Source organism: Condylostylus longicornis, unplaced genomic scaffold (genome assembly GCF_029603195.1).
Source record: "Condylostylus longicornis isolate FDR11 unplaced genomic scaffold, ASM2960319v2 ptg000040l, whole genome shotgun sequence".
Lineage (NCBI taxonomy): Eukaryota > Metazoa > Arthropoda > Insecta > Diptera > Dolichopodidae > Condylostylus > Condylostylus longicornis.
Window position 1 is genome coordinate 6,872,448 of NW_026578009.1, and position 25,310 is coordinate 6,897,757.

The 25,310-nt window shown below is 24.6% G+C and overlaps 1 protein-coding gene across 5 annotated transcripts in view; it reads right to left on the reverse strand.

The window, feature by feature from the left end:
* Positions 1–444: 444 nt before the first annotated feature.
* LOC129609568 (protein unc-13 homolog 4B) overlaps positions 445–25,310 on the reverse strand; it is a 57,095-nt gene continuing 32,229 nt past the window's right edge. For 2 of the 5 annotated variants that reach the window (XM_055521556.1, XM_055521557.1), the window contains exons 2-11: positions 15,173–15,512; positions 4,764–5,107; positions 4,654–4,701; positions 4,423–4,582; positions 3,525–4,351; positions 2,948–3,446; positions 2,675–2,839; positions 1,806–2,605; positions 1,107–1,285; positions 452–926 (exon numbers count right to left, since the gene is read on the reverse strand). In XM_055521556.1, the coding sequence (XP_055377531.1) occupies positions 838–926; positions 1,107–1,285; positions 1,806–2,605; positions 2,675–2,839; positions 2,948–3,446; positions 3,525–4,351; positions 4,423–4,582; positions 4,654–4,701; positions 4,764–5,107; positions 15,173–15,512 (3,451 nt within the window). In that variant the 3' untranslated portion in view covers positions 452–837. Of the gene's footprint in view, positions 927–1,106; positions 1,286–1,805; positions 2,606–2,674; positions 2,840–2,947; positions 3,447–3,524; positions 4,352–4,422; positions 4,583–4,653; positions 4,702–4,763; positions 5,108–9,454; positions 10,012–15,172; positions 15,513–18,639; positions 18,785–25,310 lie in introns of those variants that run through there. The other 3 variants (XM_055521558.1, XM_055521555.1, XM_055521560.1) reach the window with 3 other exon arrangements.

The following is a 25,310-nucleotide window of genomic DNA, read 5'->3' on the forward strand; positions in this document are numbered from 1 at the left end:
AATTTTTGGGAGTTAAAAGGACAAATAGGATTTCTTAGACAATAAGAAGCAGTTTAGACAAAATCCGTTCAACTGAAAAAGCAAATCTTAAGGTTATAACTGGAAAAATAAAACATCTTTACATTCAATTGGTACGTGAAGCACCTAAAGCTTTTACCATTTAAATTATTTCCGCTTCTTCAAAAAAACCCAAGATTTTTTACAAAATATTCTTTAATTTGTTTATAATCCATTTTTTGATAAATTTTTAAATCTATTTTAGTAAATCAACCTAATTTAAATAAATATTTTAATAAAAGCACACAACTTTTACTACAAAATTAACTTTTATTTCAATATAATTTCGTTATATTTTTCAGTCACTTTAAGGCTTTTCATCAAATTTTATTTAACATGAATGAAAATTATGATTCCGCAATTTGTTTTTTTCTTTTTTTTTTTCATTTTACAATATAATTATGCAATTTTGTTTTTAGGTACATTTTACAAAATGTGTGTACAAAAACGTTATAAAATAAAATTTACATATCATTTTTTAAGATATGTACATACAAATGTGTGTTTTTGTTTTTCATTCTATATAAAATTAAAATTTAGAAAAAAAATTATTGCTTTTTTTTTTAAATCTCTCTAAATTTTAAAATGTTAATTAATACAATTATAAGCAGAAAAAGCATTTTCGACTCGCGGATGGATTCTTGAGATTAATTGTGAATTTTACATTTTGTTTCTCTAAATTAACATTACATTTACATTATTGCTTCATAAAAAAAATATATCTGTGTGTATTCATTATTGTATAAATATTAACAAAATATAAAAAAAATATTAACATTTCTAATAAGCTTTTTGTTTAAGCTTCTTTAAGAAATCTCTTGCTTGTTTATCTCCTTGACGATGTTCTAAGGCACGTAAGCAGTCTGTATCTAAAATTGAAAGAAAGAAAAAAATTGAACAAATGTAGTCAATTCATTATTCATTTAGATGGTTTTATTTAGTCTACACTAATATTATGGATATATATAGGCATATATGCATATACATAAGAGCATAATATAAGTGTAGTCACATATTATGTTATGTAGATTTGTTCTTTTTATGTTTACCTTTATATTCAGGTCTGCTAAGACCTAAGTGAATTTGTTCATCGGGAGTAGTTTCAAAATCTGCAAATGTTAAATAAGCTTCCGCAATATACTGATTAGACATTCCAAATAAATCTTTATCCTTAATACTAAATACCATTATAGCATTGCTCATTTTGCGTTGTTCATCAGAAAGAACTCTAAAAATAAAAATTTAATAAATAAGTAATGACATCAATAAAAATTTTGCATTTTAATATTAAAAAAATCTTTAAATGTTTTCTTTTTAAGCGCTAAACCGAAGTGGACGTGATATGCGGGTTGCGGTTGTGAAAAAAAAAATTGTCGCATGTATTAAATCGAAATTGCAAATAATAAGGCGATAAGTTTGATTACCATTCACTGAGTCCAATAAGGTCAAGCACCAATAAGGGCTGATTTTTTCACGGATTGCTTTTTTTGAATTTTTATTTATTACAGTTGAAGCACTATTAGTTACAGTTTTCAATGTAATACTGATTCAGATTAGCTTGCTCTCTGGCCAGTAAAAAACTGATAATCTAACACTGCTTCCAACATGCTAATTGGGAATATATATTTACGAATAAATAAAAATTCAATGAGCATTTGATTCATGATTTAAAAACAAAACTTAAAAAATTAATCTTTATAATTTAAAAATTTTATAAAATATTAAAAGTAATTGTAAAATTAACTAACATTGTAAACTTTTCATCATATAAAGGATATAATGTTTTATTTTGTGTTGATGTTTTTGGTGTAGATACTCCTAAAAATTTATCAGATGGCATAAAATGCACTTTAACAAATGAATCACATGATCCATCTGAATCCATCGGTACTAAATTTCTTGCATTCATTATTTCCAAATGTAAAACATTTGATACAAAACGTCCTCGTACTGTTAATTGTCCATATGGATATTCTTGCATTTTTCTTTGGTCTTCCAGTCTTAGTAGGTAATACTGATGAATTAATTCTGCTGTTTCAAAAGCATGTAATTCTAATAATCTTTCAATATTTTCCAATGTTTCTTTATCTGATGTTGTACAACTATTTGATATCTTAAAACTATTTACCATTACATGCAATGTATCACGTAAATTTGAAAAGAATGATGGTGGACGACGTTTTTCTAAATTTGCTTGAACTAATTCAAATAAAATAACAGAAATTTCACACCATATTGCTTCCAAAATTCTTTCAAAATTAACTTCATTTAATTCAGCATTTAATGTTGATAATGCATTTTCTAAATACATCATAATACGATCCATTGAATTTGAATCTTGATGTAAAATTTCAGCTCCTTCTGTTAAAAATCTTCTCATAGCAGGTGACATTTTACGTGCAACTTCTTCAATTAATTCAATAATTTTATTTCTTTCAGTATCAATAGCATTTTCAATAACATTTTTTATAGTGGCAGAACAACGTTGTGCTTCTAAATCACTCCGATATTCACCGATTTTCACAATAATTTCATCGGCACCTAATTCCTAAAAAAACGCATATAAAATGTTAGATTTATCTATGTTAATGTTGCACTGGGAGAAAAGCTGACTTACTTTAATAAAAGGATTCAAACTTTGTCTAATATAATCAATATTATTTATAGCTAAACACCATTCTCTAGTTACTTCAAATTTATCTCTATTATTGATGTGGAAGTCAATTTCTTCAACTCTCTTGGACATTCTGTCAGCATAGAACACACAGCATCTGCAGATGTCCTAAAAGTGAAATGTTTTTAAAATGATATACGTGCATACATAAAACTTTATGGTTCACTCACGACATAGTTCCAGTTAATTTTTTTAAAATAAATAAATAAAACTTACATCGACAATTTTTGAAACAAATATATAAGCTCCTTCAGCATCTGGCCAACCAAGTTGTTGCCAAAAAATTTTTATTTGATAAAAAATTGCTAATGTATCAACAGCTGATGAACTATATTTTACAGTTTCATCAACAGGCACTAATTTATCCAGATCTATTGCTTTTTCAATTCTAGTTAAAGCTTTATATACTGAAATATCTAGCCAATGTGAAACTCCAGTTGTAAACCAATCGTGATACTTATTAATAGATAAATTATCATGTCCTGGGCACATTGCTGAGCCTAAAGTTGTGAATCGTTTGAGTACTAAGTACAATTCAAACAAAGTTGTTCCCATATTGATTTCTTCATTCTCTGGTAACTTTTCCCATCTATCTTCTGATACATTTAATCTCTTAATATTTCTACAAACTTCTTCAACAATTGGCTGAGCGTATTCAGCTAATTTCTTTTCATAAAATAAATAGAGTGTTTGCGCATAGTTGAAATGCATTTTTCTAAAAATATTTAAAAAATTTCAAAGTAAATTTTAGGGTAAATAGAAAATATATGTACATGACTGTGTGCAAACTTACTGTTTAAATATTTTATCATAATATTCAATTGCTTGTTGTAAATCAGTCCTAACAAGTTGAGTAAGTTTAATTAAGTGTTGCAATTGGTCCTCTTCATTTCCCTTAGTAAAGTTACTAACTTCATTAATGTGCTCAAACCATTCTAAAGCACCTGATTTTACTGAATCACGTAATGCACCCCTTATATCAAAATTAGGACTGGAATCATCTGAATCACGTACAATCCATCCATAAATATTTTTTGGTAATAGATCAGTACCTGGTGGCGGTTCTAACATTGCTATTTTTGACATAATATCCAAAACTTCATTTAAAATTTTAAGACCATGTTTATCACCAAATAGTTTTTGTCTAACTTTACGTATTATTGAAAAACATGATGGTAATAAACGTTTTGCACCTTCCCAAAATAATTTCACTTCATCATCATCATTTGGTAATGTTTGTAATGTTGGAATAATTTTATCCAATAATGAATTAAATAACGAAAATGATAAATGATGCTTTTGATTGATTTGTGCAAATACAGACCATTGTGCCATAGCACAATCCGTTACAGAAAGTCCACTTTGTGCAGAATGTTGTGTTAATATTGCTTCACCTTGTGTACAAAATTTTCCTCTCCACCAATATTGTGCTACTTGTGATGTTTCTAATTCATGCATTAATAAAATTTTTAAAAGATGACGATGTTCTTGTGCCGCAACACGATTATTCTTTTCTGCACTAAAACTCATATGTATTAAAACGGAACCGCGACTATTTTTTGAGTTTTTTCCATTTTTATCTAAACTATACCAAACTCTAATACCTGAAGCTGGAATCGACTAAAAAATTAAAAAAAAATTATCATTCATTTAATTTTGTTTATGTTATTTTTGGTATAGGGATTGCATACTTTAAGTGGTATTGATGTTCTTCCAATTAGTTCGTTATCATGTTTACCCGTCGAAGCTGTCACAGCTATTTCCTTCATCAATTTTCTAAAACCTTTGATTCCTTTAACTTCAAAAACTTTATTCATTTTTTCTCCTACTGTTTCTGCAGCATCAAAATCCCTAAAATATTGTAAAACAAAAATCAACATTAAAATGCAACAATTTTGAAATGTATTATACAATAGGCTTACCAAACTTCTAAAACTAGAACTTCACTATTTGGATTGTCTGAAATTGGTCTGAAATTTGAAAAAAAAAATGATAATTTTTTGACTAAACGAAAAAATATGAAAAATCTTACAGTGAAAAATGTTCTTCCCATACTGGATTTAATGTGGCTGACTTGACTGAGGTATTATAACGATGTGTTGAAAATGATTCCAAATACATTGTCACAAATGGATCAGATAAGCCATTTGAATCTTTTGGCATTAAATTTTCAGCTTTTATTATTTCAACATTTAATCTAATTTCAGATGGTTGTTTTGTTTCTGCTGATGTGAGTATTCTTTCATGAACATCATTTGGAATTTTAAAAGCATCTTGAACATATTCCAATAAAGCCGTTTGGCAAACATCATCTGATGTTTCACAGCCAATATTATGTAAAATCTCGTGAAGGACTTCCTCATATAATTCTTCAATCTAAAAAATATAAAATACAATAATTTTAATTTATAATTAATTTCGATTTTCGGAATATTGATCTATCTTTGGTAATGAATTTCAATGTTATAATTTATATCGATTTTTGATACTTTCAAGTGATACGTCAATTTTTGTGTAAGTATACCAAAAAAATTTTAAAATTTTAATTCTATTAAAATTAATTATAATGCGGCTATTTTATATTTATAATGTTCAATAAAAATTATTGAGAAAATTTAATTTTGTTTACCCATTAATAAAATTGAATTTTCGTATAAAATTTAAATAAAAATAGAAATTTTTAATGCAATTTTAAACTGGAATTTTATCGCAATTATTTGAAAAATAATCGCTGCCGCAATCTTTTGTTTGCCATACCATGCCGCCGTTCAGAATAATGCAGATAATTCACATTGGATTTAATAGCAATCAAAGTGAATAATTCGATTTTATTTTCGTTTTTCGTTTGTTTATTTTAAATATGGAAGGAAAATAAAAATAAAAAAATTTTTTACACAAAGTGAGAAATTGTGCAAAGAATTAGGAAGTGACAATTTTAACATGTAAACTAAAAATAGTCAAATATGTATTTGACTTTTTAAAAATGACAAAAAAAAAATTTTTTATTAGATTTTAGTTTTTATTAATTCTACAATATTTCCTTAGATTATGGTCAAATAAAGTTTCATTAAACCAATTTTTTGTAAAAAAAAAGTACTTTTCCTTTGAAAAAGCGTAAATATTGCTTTAACCGTAGCAGGTTGTCTTATTTAATTGTAATTGACCGTAGCAGACTGTCTTATTTAAATTACTTTTATTCAATTACAAAAATATATAAAGTTATTGCATACTTTTAGGTTGAGGAGAAGAGAAGAGTTGACAGAAGGGTTGTGATTGAATTGGACGATTAAGTCGGTGAGTGGCATGATATTCACCGTTACCTTTTTGTTTTTAGAGAAATCTGAAAAAGTGTGCAGCTTCGGAAATATAAGGCGCAGCTAATTCGAATTTTACAAATTTTGAGAGACAATAACTTATGAGAGGTTACAGATAGAAAAAAATTTTTCTTTTAGGTATATAAATTTTTTGTTAATGCCTAAAAGCTATTAAATTTTCAGACTCTTTCCTCTCAAAAATTTGAAAAAAAAAAAACGTTCTGAAAAATTTGAAACAAAAACGTGCTTTAGGTAACGGTTAATTTTGACAGCCATTTCGTTTTTTTAATATTCAATTATACTGTGCCGTGATAGAAGAAGCATCCCGCTATACCTTTCTGCTTTTGCGGAATTGAAAAATGGTTTTGGTTTTGGCACAAGAAATTGTCGAAAAATGGTATTTTTAAGCTTTCTAGGGCTACACCTTTTTTATATAAGGCGAAATTGGTAAAAATTTTCTTCTATCTCAAAAGTGCCAAAAAAAGAGATTTCACGTTTTGAAACACATTTTAGACAATCATACATTTCAGTAAATTTATACTTCAGATTTAATATCCCAAACGAAATTTTTAAAAGCAACGAAAGAAAAAGGAATACAGATTTTAATTCGAAAAACATAGTTCTGAATTTATTCTGGACTCAATTACCATTTGCATATGTAGAGGAGCGGAAACATATTTTCTACATGTATGTTATTCTACATAATTTATTATTTACATCTGTAGTGATTACTGTATTTATAATTCTGCAAATTTGAATATCACGAATAATAATGCACGTAAGTGCAGTAATAATACTGCAATTTGAATATCACGGTCACTATAATTTAGACTACTCTTAAAAAAAGGAAAACAACATCCGCTATTGATGCTGTCTTGCATATAAGTTTATATTACATAAAAAGAACCACAATTTAAGCTCAATACCTCACAAAATGCTCTTCTAACTACAAATTTAAGAACAGTTATAAATAACATTAATATTATTTATAGATGCTATTAGGTTTTTACATCCTACAATATACAATTACATATTAATTAATGACCACACCATCAGAATAAATGTACACTTAATTATTATCAAGCAACATTTCAAGAATAAATTTAATTATTACTTTGATTAATTAATTTTCAATGTAATAATTATAGCATAGCTGCTCAAAACTTTATCATAAACAACTCAAAAAATTTTAGGTTACAATAATTTCAAAGATAAATTATTGACTTTTAATCACGCTCAACTAATTAATGCTCAGAATATGACGGATAATTATAAGCAAAAATATATATTCTTTTCATCTTCAATTCAGAAAAAAAACAACAAAAACTAAATAATATAGAATAATAGTGTCATTACCATTATATTTAATTTTGCATGTGTCAGTCAACTTTTATTGCCAAAAAAAAAAATTTGAATTTAATTTTAAAAAAATTTGAAGAAAAAAAAAAAACCTTTTTAAAGAGAATGAAAAACGTCAACCTGCCGCCCACCTGAGAGAGAATCCAAGAGAAAATTAGAAGAAAAACGCATATTTTGAGCACAAAACTAAACAGATTAAAACAAAAAAACAAAATAAAAAAATAAAAAAAAAAAAAACAGAGCAAATAAGAGGAGAAAGCGGAAATATTTCTCGATTGGATTACTTAGTTCTCATACTTAAATTTAAAATATTCGATTCGACCTTCCTTAATGATCTTAAACATTTATTAGATATAGCTAATAACAGGGTTGCCAATTGTTTAAAATTTACTTTTAATTTTAAAAATTCAATTTTTTGTTTCCATATACGTATATAATTTTGTACTCGTACGTATATAATAAAATTTTAAAAAATGAAATTAGATTTTCACAAATAAATTTTAATAACAATATTGACGTCAAATATTGTGAGCAAAATTGAGCAAAATTGGAACAAAATTTGATCTACTGTGTAGATCTAATAATAGAAGCATATAATATTATATACCTATACAAGGAATGCCCGTGAGAGTATTGACAGTATAAATATTATTTATAATATATTAAATTAATATACATAACAGTATAAATTCAATAAAATTTATCACAATATTACAACCGCCGATTTAGACATGTAATTAGTTTCCAATGGTTCTTCTAGATTGGAAATAAATTATTTTCATTAAGTACAATATAAATTAAGAAAAAAAGTCTATTTTAGCTGAGAATAACTAGTCAACTTAAATATAAAATGTTATACAATGCCCAATATTTTTCACAGTCTCTCAAATGATGAAAATATATTGCACGTGATTGATTTCTGTTATTATTAGAGATTATTAAATTATTGTTATTATTATTGTTAGAATAAATTATCTATACTTTTATTTTGTTTTCTAGAAAATATATTTTATGATTTTTCTAATACCAAATTAACTGTAATGCAAAGTTGTCTACAAATTTTATTAAAATTTTTTTTATTACGTATTAAAATAAAAATGAAACGTTTTTATATTTAAAATTACGAGTAAAATAAATCTCAATTTATTTCATTATTAAATCATTGCATATACAATAATCATAATAAAATAATTTTTATCGTCATAGCAAAAATAATAAAATTTCTTATTTACCAATCACTGTAAAAAAATGCGTTTAAAATATTGTAAGAACAAGCTAAGCAATGGAATGGTAAAATTACTGGAGAATCAAACAGAAATCATAAATATCAATTTTGGCCCAAAAAAAAATTAATTATTAAGAGCCTAAGATCGCCTATCTCGCTATTTTAGTAGGCAAGTGAGAAGAAAGTGAGTAACTACCATATATTTGTATAATGCAATTTTCGAGTGAGAAGAATTATTTGGTATTGCGTATTTCGCTTTTTAATAAAATGTATACAAAATTTGATCACTTTGTTTTTGAAAATGTTCAGTCGGTAATTTGAGAAAAAATACTAAAATCCAATTGAAAAATTTAGTAACTTAATTGGAAAAATGAAGTATCCATTAGAAAAAAGGAGAATTCTGGAAAATTAAGTAAAATTTACTTTTCTCATTCTTATATAGAGTAATATTGCTCTTCGTAGAAGCAAGTTTAACTGGTAAAAATAAATTTTGAAATAAATTTTCTTGATATTTAAGAAATTATTTACTTCCGTTTTTTGGATTTTTGCTATTTTAATAATGGTTTTTCCATTTCAATTACAATTTTCGTGTAGAATAATAGGAATAATAATTGAAGGAAACAATAAACACTTCAATTAAGGACATTTACCAAAATGCATACATACATAATGACAATTTGATTTATTTTCACTATTTAAGTTGCTAAATAAATCGATTTTTCTTTAGATCGGCATTTTGATAGATGGCCTAACAAAGTTTTTTTTACAGTGACAGTTATTAATTTCTATAATTAATTTGTTTATATTATGTATATATAAACTTACCGTCATAGTATGACATATTAATTTTGTTTGAGTATCTAAGACATCTTTATGTATACCACGAAAACAAATTTTTGATATGCTACCATTACGATTAAATGTTCGTCGACGTTTAATAATTTCTGATTCTAATCTTGAACTTTGTCGAGTATTTCGATTATTTAAACTTAAATATTTATAATTGACTGGTGCAGTATTTTTATTATATGCACTGCCACCATTTATAAGACGTGGCAATGATAATGAACTCATAATGATTTCTTTAATATATTTTTTTCTTTATTTATGTATATATAGATTTTTTATTCAAATGTATATGTTTTTTTTTTAATTAAATATATTTTATAAAAATTTTATATGTATATTATTTTTATGTTTAAATATTATTTTATTTTAAAGGTGTTTATTTTAATTTATAATTGTTGCACAAAATTTTATTTTTATTTAAATTAAGAAAATATTTAGAAACCTTGCTCGACTTTTTAATTTTTTAGGTTTTTTTTTTTTTTTATTTTATAATTTATATTTTATTATTTTTAATTTTATTAATAATATTTTGATTCACTTTATATGTAAGTAGAATATAGAAAAAAATTTATAAATAATTTTCTAAATGAACCATAATAATATTTTTCTATATTATTTTATGTAAAAATATTTTATTTTATTAATTTTAAGCAATTATAATCTTTTTGTAAAATTTTTTATTAAAATTTGTTTTAAATTTAATTTTATTAATGACGTAACAAGAGATTTGAATTGTCAAAATTTAATATTATTTATATATTTAACACATATATATATGCATATATGTCACCAAATATATTATATATATGTATATACTGTGCGTATATACCTGAATATACGGGTATGTATTCGACTTCCGTTCAATTTATTTCGTCCGGAATTTCGCATAAGAGACAATAATTATGTGTTCTACGAAGATTAAACTATGAATAAATATTCGGGCTATGGAACGGTTAACCAAATAAGATTTAATTTTTTCGAAATAATAAATGCAAGGATGAAAATATTTACTGTATTTAATCCATAATTGGAAAATTTAAATCATTGATTGCAAATTTTAATAATTTTTTAATTAATTAGCATTTTATTTTTAATATTTCAAAAATAAGTAAAAAACTTGAAATTCTTAAAATCATATCACTTTTGAAATTAACAAAAAAAAAAAAAAATTGTCAAGAAAAAAAAAAATTTATTTTATTTTTCGAAAAAATTTTTCTCACGGAATTTTCTCACCCGATAATAATCATCGTTTGATCTTTATTTTATAGTAGCGCCGAATCATTTCTCGTCCGCTTTTATTTTGATACTACAGTATACAATAATAAATACGCTCAAATAAACTAATTCAAAAGAAAATTATATTTTATTTTTATAAATTTTATATTTTTTGATTTTTGTTTTTTTTTGGTTTATCTCGCTTTGAAATAAAAAATCTCTATAAGAAGAATGAGAGAAAAAAATTCGTTATTCGAGGACATTTTCTTTTAATTTCTGTTTTTCCTTTTGATTTTTTCAAATGAAAAAGAAGTGTTTTCACACTTTCGTATATGCAGTTGTGCAAATACAAAAATTTTTGAGTAATAGAAAAAAAATTTTCAAAATTTCAGTAAATTTTTTTCCTATGATTTTTAAACATGATTTTTGTATCCGATTCCAATTATGATTTTCTAATTATGAAAAAGAGCCAGAGTCCTAAAACAAACTGATTTTGAAATGTTACAATCGAAGGTCCACAAGAACGATTGTATGAGGTATTGTTGAAAATAAGAGATTTATATTTTGTGGATATTTTACGTTATAGGACTAGCACATCTTTAAATTCTTGAAATGTTTGCGAGCTGTGAATCAGGTTTTAAAGAAAATTTATAATGACCATCCAACGTATCTTTATTTTTAATGGTTACCTATTAATACAGTATTAATGTGTGGCCCAGTGTAATTTACCAAAGACACTAAATCTCTGATTTTTTTTAGTATTTTTATATAAGTAATGAAAATGTTTAATTGATAACAGCAATTAGACAGTGACTGTCATTATGACAGGAAATATTATTTGACCTATACGAGTAAAACACACTATGGAATTGAGTTTTCTCCATATATAGAACTAAAGAAATTTTGTGAATTGAAGTTGATATGAGTTAAAATTTGCAGTTCAGAATAAGAACAGAAGAGTTTTAACACTACTACCTGAATGAAGGGCCATTTCAACTACATAATAAAGCGTTCCTAAGAGACTGGATGGTATATTTGAAACAGAGTAGAATATGGGTGCGTTTTATCAGCCCTATTTGAGGATACGAGTCTAGAGTCAATTCCTTGAATTATAGTTTTTTAAATTTTTCAATTTTTAAAAATTTTGTTTCCATCCCGTAGGTATTTAAGAAGACTTGTATGATTTAATGCAAATAGAATTAAAACATTAAAAAAACATTAGCAGATTTTCTGTTTCTATAGATAGTTTCACATTGTATATAGGCAATCATTACTGCGATATTATTTTCTGTAATTTACTTGAAATTTCGCTTTTTACATTAAAATAAAATTTATTACATTCTAAGTATTTTAAGTCATTACAGAATTATTATTACATTACGTACACGTCAATGTAACATTTTGTAAAAGTGGGCTAATGGTTTTTTACTTTAAATATATTTTAATCCCTTCTATACATGATACATAAAAAAAAATCTAAGATTTCTAATTTATTATAATTGAAAGAAAAAAAATATATTGTAATATTCAATAAATTTTAAATTAAAGCAATAAATTATTTTGTTTCGTAATTTTAATTTGTATAATCAATAGGTAGAAATATATATACAAATGTATATGTATGTATGTATTATATAAAATGTTCAAAAAGTGTTTGACCACCAACCGCAAAAAATTGTGCCGCTTTTGTGGAAATATTCTTCTTCTGGACCAGGAAGTGTACAGATTTAATTGAAAATTTCAATTGAATTGAAAAGAAAAATCACTCTGCTTTTGACTTTTGATAGATTTTTTTTTTCTAAACTCTAAAATTTATAAATGAAACGTGTGAATTGCTTTGTAGTGCCTAATGACGTTAAAAGTAAAAAGGAGATTTTTTTAGAAATTTTTTGTTATTTTTTTTTTTTTCAAAAAAATATTATTTTTCATGGAATTTCAATAGCTATTTATTTAAAATATTTACTGTATAGTTTAGACCATGTAATAAAAGATTTTTTTAAATATTACAAAAAAATAAAAATTTGTTTAAAATTTTTTTAAAAATAAGTACTTTAAAATTACTTAGAAATTCAAATTCGCCAAGGTGACCAGATCTTGGAGAACGGAAAAGCAAGTGAATGAAAGAGGATTTAAACAAAAAAATGATCAATAAACAAATAAAAAAGAAGAAGCAAATAATAATAGTTTGATTCCATTGCAGTGGTTTTATATTTCCGCAATTAATTAATGAGCTTAAGCCTCTTGCTAAATTTTCATATTTTGAACATTTCTTTTCAACAGGGCTTTGAGTTTAATGAGTTTAAATGCATGTGGGTAAAGATTTAAAATAAAAAAAACGCAACTGTTGTAATCTTTATGATTACTGCGCTTGGATGAAGGTAATGTTATGTTACTTATATAGGATGAATCGACAACAAACTTTCACTTTTTCGGTAATTAAAGTATCAAATAACAAAATTTGAAATTGATGTATTCACAAACGAATATTTTACAAAATTCAATAAAGAAGGTTTTGACCGAAAATTTTCAAAGTCGACAGTATCAGTTGAAAAAGTGGAACTAACTGTTATTTAAAAAATAAAAGAAATGTCCGCCACGTTTTGCACACCTTGTATATTGAAAAATTGAAATTTTTTGATTATTTGAAAATTTTGTTCGATTCTAAAACATTTTAATACAGAATGAAAACCCAAATATTTACAAAAAAGTTTATTTGTTAGATCTTAAAATTGTAAATGTATATACATATATTACTAAGAACAAGTACAGCAAATTAATGGAATCGTGATATTTATTAGTAGTATTGAAATCAGTTTGTATTTTATATGTACTCAAATATTAAAAATTTAAAAGAATTAAATAGGCTCTTTTTAAAATAATTATTTTCATATTTTTATTATCGTTTCTCTTATTATGTAATCAAGTATAATTGGTAAAAAAATAATAATTTTTTAATAGATTCTATATGTATTATATGATTGACGTATATATGTGAAAAAATAAGAATTTTATATTTTAAAAATTATGTTGTGTGTAATTTGAATAAAGATTTACAAAAAAAAAAATCGATTAATAAGCATAGTAAGACTTGTAAAATAAAAATTTCTTACTTCTCACTACAATTAACACAATGTTGTTTGAACATTGCTTACAACATGTTCGAACATTGTATGAAATAACAAAATATCACCATAAGACGTAGGCAAAGTACAATGTAATTAATTACTTTCTAATAAACAAATTCACAATCATAAAATCATTACAGTTTTTTTTAGAATAAGTTGTCTATAATATTAAATTGCATAACTGCAAATGTGCTCAACGTCACAAGTTTGAATTAGATGTAAGAAGTTCGAAAGCAAGAATTACACAATATGATCAAATATTGAAGAACATTGAGCGAATAAAGATCAGTTAGATTTAAAGAGAAGTTCAAGTTATAAATTTGACGGCAGCCACAATTTTTCCACACGTACATAATATGCATATGTGTTTTGACTGTATAGAATACTTGATTATGGCAGATGAAAACAATTTCTTAATCACTACTAAAAGTATTCATTGTTATAATTCTTAATAATTGAGTTCAGTGAAAATTAGGGGTATAAGCCTAATTTAATGTCTCAATAAAATCAGTTATGGTAAGAAATTTGTGGAATTTAACGAAAGAGTATTCAATAAAAAACCGCCCTTTAAAATTTTAATTCTAAAGAATTCACATCAGTCGAATTTTAATCATATTTTTCATTTACATGAAATGTAAGTAACACTTTCTAAGTACACCACATCCGATTTTAGTACTGCGTATAAATATAAGTAAAATTTTTACTAAAATTCCAAAACGGAAAATGAAAATAAGAACTATTAAAACACTGAAATACAGAAAAAACATCAGAGAGTATAGATTCTCCGAAACAAATTATTCTCATGTATTTTTAAAAATTTGTCTCATTAGAGACAAATTAAAAGAGTCAGAATACTAAAAATAGATATGCCAAAAACGATGTCTGGGGCAAGTTCATCAAACTGTCAGTGAAAATTTTATGCTTACAAATTATTTTTTATTTTTGTTTTTTAAACTTCTTATTTGTTTAATTTTAATTGCATAATGAGTTAATTAAGTCAGAAAAAAAAAACAAAAAATTAAATAATGAGTAAGAAAGAAGAAAATAAAAGTTTACAAAACAAAATATGAAAAATAAATGTTGAAAATTATGTCAAATTCTGTCCTTGATATTCATAACATTTATGCACCAATATATAGAATAAAAATTTGTAGAATGAGAGCATAAAGCTTTTGATTCGAAAAATATTTAAACCTACGCGTTTGAAATTTAGTTTACGGAAAATTTTACATGAACAATCAAAATCATTTGTTCTATGGCTAGATTTGTTATACATACCTATGTATAGGTAGATATCAATAATATGAGATTTTAATTGTTGGATGAGATTAATTGAATAATTTTTTTAACTTACATTCATGTCACAACTTTCTATGAGTTGTTGTTTTTTTGCTTCCGGATCTTCAATATCACTATCCGAGTCTGGTAAAGTTTCTGTTCCACTATCATTTTCATTTTCCCCACTTAAAGCACGCATAGTTTTACCAAATAATTTTTGTCTAGTTTCTTCTTCATTTCCTTCTTCTTCTTCTTCTTCTTCTCCTACTTCACTTTCATTTTGTATTTCTTTTTCATCGAAAGTTTCTTCTGTTAATACTGCCAATGGAGTTGATAAATTTGTTTCTTCTATTAATGATTTTTGACGTAATAATGAACCAAATTTTTCGAAAAAGCCTCCATCTGTGTCTTGAATTCTGTAATACAAAAAAATAAATTTTATTAGTTTTTGAAGCCATGTAGGTAAATATGATTCTCTAATTTTTTGAAAATTGAATAATTTTAGTACGGGAAGAGTTTTTATTAAAAAACAAATTGTAAGAACTGAAGAAAAATTAAATTTGTTCAATTGTGAAAATTCGAACTTAAAATATCTTTCGTAGTTCCTGCATTCAGTTCGGTAAACTAAAAATCATAAGTTCAAATTTGCATTAAAAAAATTTACAAGGTTTCTTTTTTTAGAATCTCAGGTATTGTAAAAACTATTTTAGTTAGATTTCCAAGTTTATTTATACATACCTTTTAAAGACGTAATAAAGCTACCGACTATTCGATTTTAAGGGAGGAATACTTATCGTAGGTTGTCAAAATTACTCTTTATATGTGATATCCAAAATGGATATGTAAACATTCGAAGTTGATCATTCATTTCAGCTCTTTTATTCCCTATATGTGAATACTAAAATCTGGGTATTATCTGAATACCTATACAAATTTATATCAAAAAATCAAAATCGCAAAAACTGGTTGTTAGCCAATTTAGACCTTCGAATTCATAAAACTATAAATAGTAGAGCAATATAATTAATTTTATTTTGTAATTAGATTATCATAATTATTTTTATCAGTGCAATAAATCGTTTAAAAATTTTAAATCGCAAATTTTCGCCACAATAAAATTTCTAATCTTTAGAAAAACAAATTTGTTTCATTCCATTTCGCTTTGATAAACAACTTATTTTTTACAGTTTTGTCCTAAATCTCGTTCAACCGTCTGTAATAGTCGAAATGTCTATATAATAGATTAAAAATCGAATATCTATATGAATATGAAAATGATATTTTTGAAATAAAAGTCTTGGAACAACATATTTTAAGATTTAAAGTAAACGTTGCAACAAACAATTCCATGAATATTTATTTTATTTATAGATAACGACATATTTGTATGATTACTCTATTATAGAGCTCATGTTTAAATATTATTTCTAGTATTTTACTTTCAACACTAATTAAAATTTTTATATAAAAATCTTAGTTGAAATTTGAGTTCAGTTTTAATATTGTATATAAAAATTATGGGTTGCTTTCTTATAAATAAGTGAATTTTTCCCTTAGTTTACAAATAATTATTTTAATTGCATGGTCACTTACGTATGTATTTACAATAAGTTTTAATTAATTTTAATTAGTTCTTAGTATCCGTACTTGATAAAGGGTGTTTTTTTGCTTAAATAAAATTTACGAAAGTGTTAATAATAATTGTTCGAACCAGCTGCCATAATACGCTTTCCTTACAAAAACATTTGAGGTCAGTTAAATGCAAATTTTCCATAAAATTTTAGATTGCAGCAAATCAGAAAGAATAGAGTTACTTTTAAATAACATTCTAGGTCCAAACTTCCTACAAACATTAGTTATCGACTGACAACACGATTAGTTTGGTTTTATCACAAAATTGTGTTTAATAATGTGACCTAAATTTTTACTTTAACAGCTTTGTGAAAAATTGAAATAGTTTGATATTAAGGCTTGACAATAAATAGATTTCGGGAAACAGGTTCTTTTAAATTGATTTTTTTGTTTTATTCTTTACAATTTCAAGATTAATTTGGGCTTAAAAAACACCTTATATAATGCACCCTAGCTAAAGCCCAAATTATAAATTTTATTTCATGCTAAGAATCATGGAATTGAATCTTAATTAATTATCTATTACGTATAATTATTGCATTCCATTATAATCAATGCTATTTAATATAAACAATACAATATTTTTAGAAGGTTAGAAAATTTTTAAAAAATTTAGTTTTAGTCATGTGTTAAGTAAAAGGTTTACCTATGAAATGTGACAATAGCCCTTTTATGTTTCTAATAACATGAAAGATTTCGTTCGATTACAATATTTATCATTGTGTACAAATAATAAATTTTTTATACCTAAAATTATTTTTTTTTTAATCTTCTCTTGCCAATCAATTGAAATGTTTCAGATTCAAAGCAATTTTTATTTTATTGTTTTTAACCTGATAATAAGCACATGTTTGCCAACACTTTTCTATACTAACACATGTTTATCATTTATAAAAAAAAAAACATTTGAAACCCCTGTGTCTTTCTTTATCTTACTTATCTTGCTTGCTAATTATTCAATTTGATAATCTCAAACTTATTTTATTACAAGCTTTTTTGTAATAAAATAAATTCTTATTTTTATAACAAGAATTTTATTACAAATGCCGTTTACACATTATAAACTCTTTCTGTAAGCAAAAATTACGAGTATAAGAACTAAGGGCTTAAGTTTTATATTGAATATAGTAGCGTACTATTTATAATTTGAAATTGGTAATATTAAAAAATTTTTAAATGTCAAAATGGCTTTGTACTCAGTAAAATATCTAACACAAAATCCCTATATATGTATTTGAATTTAAATTTGAATATTTTAAAATTACAGATTAAATATACCAGTAATTTTTAGTAATTTCCGAAAAATTTAATACAAAGAATAAATTAACAAAAAACGGCTTAGGATACGAAATGTTAAACTTTCTTAAATTAAATTACAGTATTTGTAAATGACATTATGAATCTCTTGCTTGGTTTTTTACTTAAATAAAATTTACTTTTACATTTTTTAATTATCTAGACCTTAATCTTCTTATAATGAACGTGATTAACCAAAATTTTCATATTTATAAATCAATAAAAGTTAAATTTATATTTAGTAGAATAGTAGATTCATCTCCCATATCTAATTCTAAACATAACACTTTTGTCATCTCACTTTTATAATTTTTTACTTTCTAATTTTTAAAAATCGTAAGCTTTCTCTTTATAATTTTCTCTTTTTACATTTTCTATTAATATTTAAGAAATTTTTTCAATATGAAAAATTAAATTATATTTGCAATGTTTGAAATTTTAATTTTCAATAAATTTAATTCTTAAATTTTCTCTGATACTGTATACGCCCTTTGTGTATAGTCCACTTAATTATTTGTACTTAATATTTCATCTGAATTACTAAAAACACTTTTATAAAAAATAATTTTTAAATTCTAATTATTAATAAATCAAGTTTAGCACAACTTTACTTACTTTTTAAATTTCATTTTCATATTGATAAATTCTCAATAATTTTCTTCCGAGCAAAATTCTAATTAATTTTTAAATTGTATACATTTAATGCGTTTGTAAGTGTCTTATTTACTGAATGGTGGTGGTATTACAAAAATAATAATATGAATTTTTTATTTAAAGGCAACCTTTGTTACACATATAGGCACAATTTTCTAATCAAAATCCGGTAAAAAAAATTATAAAATTAAAATCTTATTAAGTTATTAACATTGCGCCAATAGATTATGTTAAGTTTATCAAGTCTCGCGATATACTAAAGCTTTAAAAATTTGAAAAAGAAATTAATTTAGATGCCATAAAAAACTTGAATAAAAAACTAAAAACAAACAGAATTTTTGTTTCTATACCAAATTGTCGTATTCAACTTGTAAAAAAAAAAAAAACATTCAACTTACAATCAAATTGATTCGATACAGATTTTATTAAACCTTTCAAGTTTTGAACTTTTATATTAGCTTAGTTATTCATTTTTCATGTCAATTACATTTAAGCATAAACTTATAATTATAATATCTTTATTTAATTATAAATTATTTTAGTATTTAATGCAAGTTTTTCTCTATTGTTTTTATAAGAGAATCGAATTGAATTAAAAACAAAGTGAAATGAAAAACCCCACAATGAAAAATCTCTGGATCATTGTAATAGGGCTGTTTGTAACATTATTCGTTAGCTTATTAAATTACGATAATACGAGTAATAATGATATGAAAATACAATGAAATAAATAAATAAATAAATAAAATAATAACAAATATTGTTTTGTAGTTGTAGTTGAGAAAAAAAATTTCAAAGCAATTTCTGATTCGGCACCTTTAATAATGAAGTTGTCAATAATATTGTGATATTTTTAGACAATGTTAATATTTAATAATAAATTTTTTTATCCGCAAATTTCATTAGTTGCAAACCTAAAAGCTGTTTACAAATTTTATATATTATTGTTTATAGATGATTTTTAAGAGCTGTTATGGATGTAGGGGGAGAGTGAAAAAAAAATATTTTATTCAAAAGAAATAATAATGCCTCCACTAAGATCTATTTGCATAGGAAATTTCATATTTTTTTTTCTTAAAAATTCCAGAAGTTTTCCAATTAGACGGACGGACTGAGGCACAGCTATAGTATTAGAACTTAAAGCTATAGTATAAGAATATTTTTATTAAAACTTTTTTTTGGAAATGTGCGAAAATAGTTTATAACATTTTTTGTGGTATCTTGTAATGAATGACACAATTCGAAGGACTGAAAGCAAAATATAAATCTTAAACTAGCAGTACAACATGGCTCGACATAATGGATTTGAAATTTTTCTTTTATATTTTTCTCAAATAGATTTGACAAGATTTTATAATGCGAAAGGTATTACATTAGATATAAAAATGACCGCCAAGATTCTTGAAAATTTAAAGCGAATTTGGTTGGTAATCTCAACATTTGTTAGACTTTTTTTAAGGGCAAAGAAAAGATTCATATAAATCGGCTAAAAATTGAATTATTTTGTATGGAACTGCGTTAAGTTAAAATCAAGAAGGAATTTTTATTATGAGAATTCTTTCAGAGAAACAATTAAAGTATTATTAAAGTAGAAATTAACATTTTTATATATATAAGAAACTGGCCATTATTGATGAAATTTCGATATCTCTAATCCACAACTATTACTAACACCGGATTGATAATGATTAACTATTCACTAGCATTAATGATAATAGATTTTGAGATTCTAAATGGATTACATAATTTAGTTTTACCTCATATTATAGAAAATTTATTTATTGCTCTATAATTAAGGAATTTTGAGTTGCTCAAGTATTCAAGCTACATATATAATTGATAAATCTCCTTATTACTTCAAAATTTTAAATTATCTAATGGCATTGATCCTAAGTGTGAAAATCTTATTATAGATCACAAATTTTTTTTTTTAAAATCATCACTATAATGAATCATGCGATTATGATGATCATAATGTTTTATGAATCATATAAAGTTCAACTATATGAGGGTATATTGTTATTTTTCCATATGTTACTGAATATAATCACTGAGGCAGAACATTTTCAATTACTTTACCCTATGCCAAAATGATTATTGAAAAGATATTACAAAATAATGATTTAAATGAAATTTTAATAAAAAATTTCGCTAATAAAATGCTTTAAATAATATTGTTTGAACATAATTACAAAATATTACAGAAATATTTCTCATAATAATTTATTTAAAAAAAAACAATTGTTTATTTAATCCGGTTGGAAAAATGCAAGACAACACGGAACGTGAATTATATATGTGAGATGATGATTTCTACCTTTTATTGTATACAATATTTACAGACTAAATCTAAGGTTTTTATAACGTAGTTATATCATTTGAATTGCAATATCGTAAAATTGCGCCTGTACAAGTAATAATCTCCAATTATAATGCCAAATAATTCCATTTGAACTGAAATTTGTGCATTTGTTGAAGATTACAAGACATTAGAACGGAAGTTATTTTTAATAATTGTAAAATTTATCTTGTAAATAGTAAATAAATCTTAAATAATAAAATTTTATTTAAAATTACGGAAATATTTTTTATGGTTCCTAAAGTTTATTTAATAATTGAAATATAAAGATATTATTTAACGTATCCTCTTGTAATGAAACGAAAAAGGCTGATTTCATCAGCACCTACCAATGTTCGAAGTTTATAAAAAGTTTATTATTTCGTTTGTAACGCTAAGAAGTAGACGCCTTAGATGTAGACAAAATTATATGTATTTGATCAGCGTCAAATTTTGAATCGATTGTCTACTTGTCTCTTCATCCATCTGCCCGTTCCAGCGATAAATTAAAAACAAATTCGACCTGGGCTAACCGAATTTTCATTATTAGGAGCTCTTTTTAATTTGGTTTTGATCGAGGCATTGATTCCGGTGGTAAACATAAAATACTGCCATACAATTCTAAAAGCACCTCTAAGAAAATATCAAGTTTACAGTAAAAAAATTTTGAGAGTCCAAATTTTATTTCGTAAAATTTGATTTTAATATCTAAATAATATCTAATTTGATATTTTTTTGATTTAATTTTACTGTATTCAAATGGCTGCCTTTATAGCCACGATACCAATGAAATTTAATATTAGTTGAATACTCGAATTTTACGAGACCAATTTTAATAGCAGAGCATCTTAGCAATACATCCTTATGTATGGCAGCTAAATAACTCTTGAAAAATATTCGTACAAGTATCACCGAGTTGACACGATCAACTATATCTCTTCTCGTTTTTAATTGAATTTTGCAAACTTTGCTTTAATTTCAATTTAATTTGGAATAGCAATATCTTTTAATTCAAATCACTATATTATACATTATTTAACTGCATCATATTCCTATGTACTTATACATACATACTTAGGTACAATTCATCATAATATTTTAAAATGGCGTCATTGTATTTTTCTCTTTATTTTCTCTCTACATTTAAAAATAAAGTCAGCATCAATATTTTTCTGTCACACAATGAATGTTGCACTTTATTTTGAAAAAGCTTTTCGATTACTTAATTAGGAAGAATTTTTTTTTTTTATTTTTAATATTGAATCAATAATTAGATTTTGAAAAAAAAATATGAAAAATATATTATTATAAACAGAAAATAAATAAATAATTAGATCACAGAAATCTAAATGCAGTGTATTCAAAATGCTCAACTGAATTTTATGATTGTGCTGACTGCTGACTGCTGAATAACTATAAATTCTTTGCTCCATAATTAATTTTGACAACTCAATTTAATTAGTATCAAAATTAAATGTCATAAATAAAATGAAAGATAATTAGTTTTTCATATAGTTTTTCTTAAAAGCCATACACTTTTAAAGATCTTTTTGTATAAAATTCCGAGATTGTTGCATAACAAATTAAGAAATGAGAGCAATTCGGTAATTAATTATTATCTAATTTTATTTATAATTATATTTCTATAAAATATATTTTTTATATTTTATAATGTATTATTAATTGAATATAAAAGTGCAATTATTTAAAATCATTGGAATTTTTATTCATTTTTTAATTTAATTCCATTTCAACTCCATTAGAAGTCTTTATTTTGCTTTATATTATTATGTTACATAAATTCAAAACCAAAGCAAGCCAACCATTCACTCTATCTATGAAAAATATTAAATGGGTATCAAATACATTTCAAATATTTTATAATATAATGTTGAGAATTTAAAATAACATTGCAAAATCATAATACTCATAAACTCAGTGTAAAGGAGTGTAGTTGAGAGAAGTAAGTGATTAAGTTTTTTTAACTCCTTTAAATAGAATCTTTTAAAAATCGAGAAAACCTATTTTCCGTCCGATCGAATATGAATTTTACATATTATTTAATTTCAAGAAGGTACGGCGGACAGGTACATAATTTACGTTTTTTTATTTAAATAGGAAACGTATTTAATGCATTTATAATAAACCTGGGAGTATAAGAGAGGTAGTTGAGAGAATTAATTACGTATTTTTGCACCAGAATTCTTTATAATCTTATACACAGGCAAGTTGCCTCTTCTATAAGTGAATCGGAAAAATTGAACACCCTATACATTGTTGTGCTTGTACAGAAAGCTATAGACCATGTAATAAACTTTAATTTTTTGCATAAATTTGTGAATTTCTGTTTTTTTTTTTTATGTTTTCGTTGCATTGTGCAAATATTTTGCAAAACAAAATTTTATTTTACTTATATTTAAAATTTTCATTTTTTTTAGGAATAGTTTATTGTAATTTTTAAAATAAAGAAAAACATTTATTTTCAAATAATTTGTTTGCATTCATTTTAATAGCCATAATAATAAATAATTCATTAGATAAGCGTTGTTTTACAAATTTGAAATTGAAAAAAAATGCAAAATAATTTGACAATGGATAAATTGAGTCATTTATAAACTACTTATTTTTTATTATGAAAATTTCACAAAAAAAAATGTCACCATAAGCTTTAATATGATCAAGCGAAATAAATTTGAAGAATTATAAAGAGAATCGTTCTAAGATGATTAATGGGATTGACATTTTTCTCACTTATTAAGAATTTAATTCATACTTTAAAATATACGTAATAGATTTACCATATAAAATATTTTAAAATATTTGAAAATTTTTCATATTTAAAACAATAAACTTAAGTTATGCACTTACGTGTATACTTATCACACTCATACAAAGAGAAAAGTGCTAAATGATTGAATAAATAATTTAAAGCAAATATAAGTACGTAATTGAATTTATTGTTAGAAATATTAATTTGTAATATAAGTAAAATTTGTAAATATTTGAGTAGCTAAATAGTAATTAAAGAAAGTATCTGCTAACTATCTGTAAAAGAGAGTATCTTCTCTTATACAAAGGTTGAGAATAATTTTTTTCCTCACTTTCTCAATTTTCATAAAAATAGTGAAGTAATTACCATCTAAAACCAGAGATTGTGTACTAAATTTTCGTTTTTCATATTTTCAGAAAGATTGATTTATCGAGATACATAATTGAGGTATAAGGAGGATTACATATAGTGATCTTAATTCTAAATAAACTTTAAGTATATAAAATTCAAAAAACTAATTTGTTATCGTATGTGTGAATAAATATGTCATAGCTGACTGTGGGACAGACTATGACTTTAAGTTGGCATATTACCATATTGATTTATGTAAAATTTCAGTACTGTGTTTTATAATTCAAAAAATATTGGCCAAACCACTATTAAAGTTGTATGGCAGCTACCAGAAAGAGCTAAGAAATTTCAGCGACTTTTGTCAAACACATCGGCCCTACTTATATATTTACTTGTACGAAATTTCAAGATCACAGCTTTTATAGTTTCTGAGATATAGCCAAATAAATTTTGAAGTTGTATGGCAGCTACCCGAACTAGTGCCCCAATTATGTCCAATTTAAAAAGGATTCTGGCACTTACTACAATAAATCATTTGTGAAAATTTGGTGAACTTAGCTCAATTAGTTTTTGAGTTATCGCTGGGACGGACGGCTGGTAGACAAAGCTAAATCGACTCGGAATTCGACGCTGATCAAAAACATACACTTGAGTTTATATCTCAGACCATTATTTCTTAGCGATACAAATGGTAAGGCAAATTTAGTATACCCTTCGAACATACGTTCGTACGGGTATAAATACTTTCAACGTGGAAGACAATTTGTATTATCTTTTAGAAGGTGCTAAGTCACTTTTTGTCAAATTTCTGTTTATCGTTGGAAACCTATTATGTATTGTCAAGTTTATATTATACTACCAAAACTTAATCCTGAAGTGATTAAGTATAAAATTTTAAATCAATTATTGATTGAGCGCGTTCTGGAAGCTAGATGAAGGCATTTTCTCTAAAATACTCAATTTTACAAAAACAAAGATGAAAACATTGAATTTTAGTTTTATAATCTTAATGTTGCAACCGTAACTCAACTAGTAATTTCAAAAAACTTTTAAATTTAAGTTTTTGATCACAGAAATTTTTCCCGCTGAACCTAAAATGTCTAAATAAATATGTCTATTATAAAAATTTTATAATATTTTTTGTTATTCCAGGTTCTTAAAGAATTTCTTTAT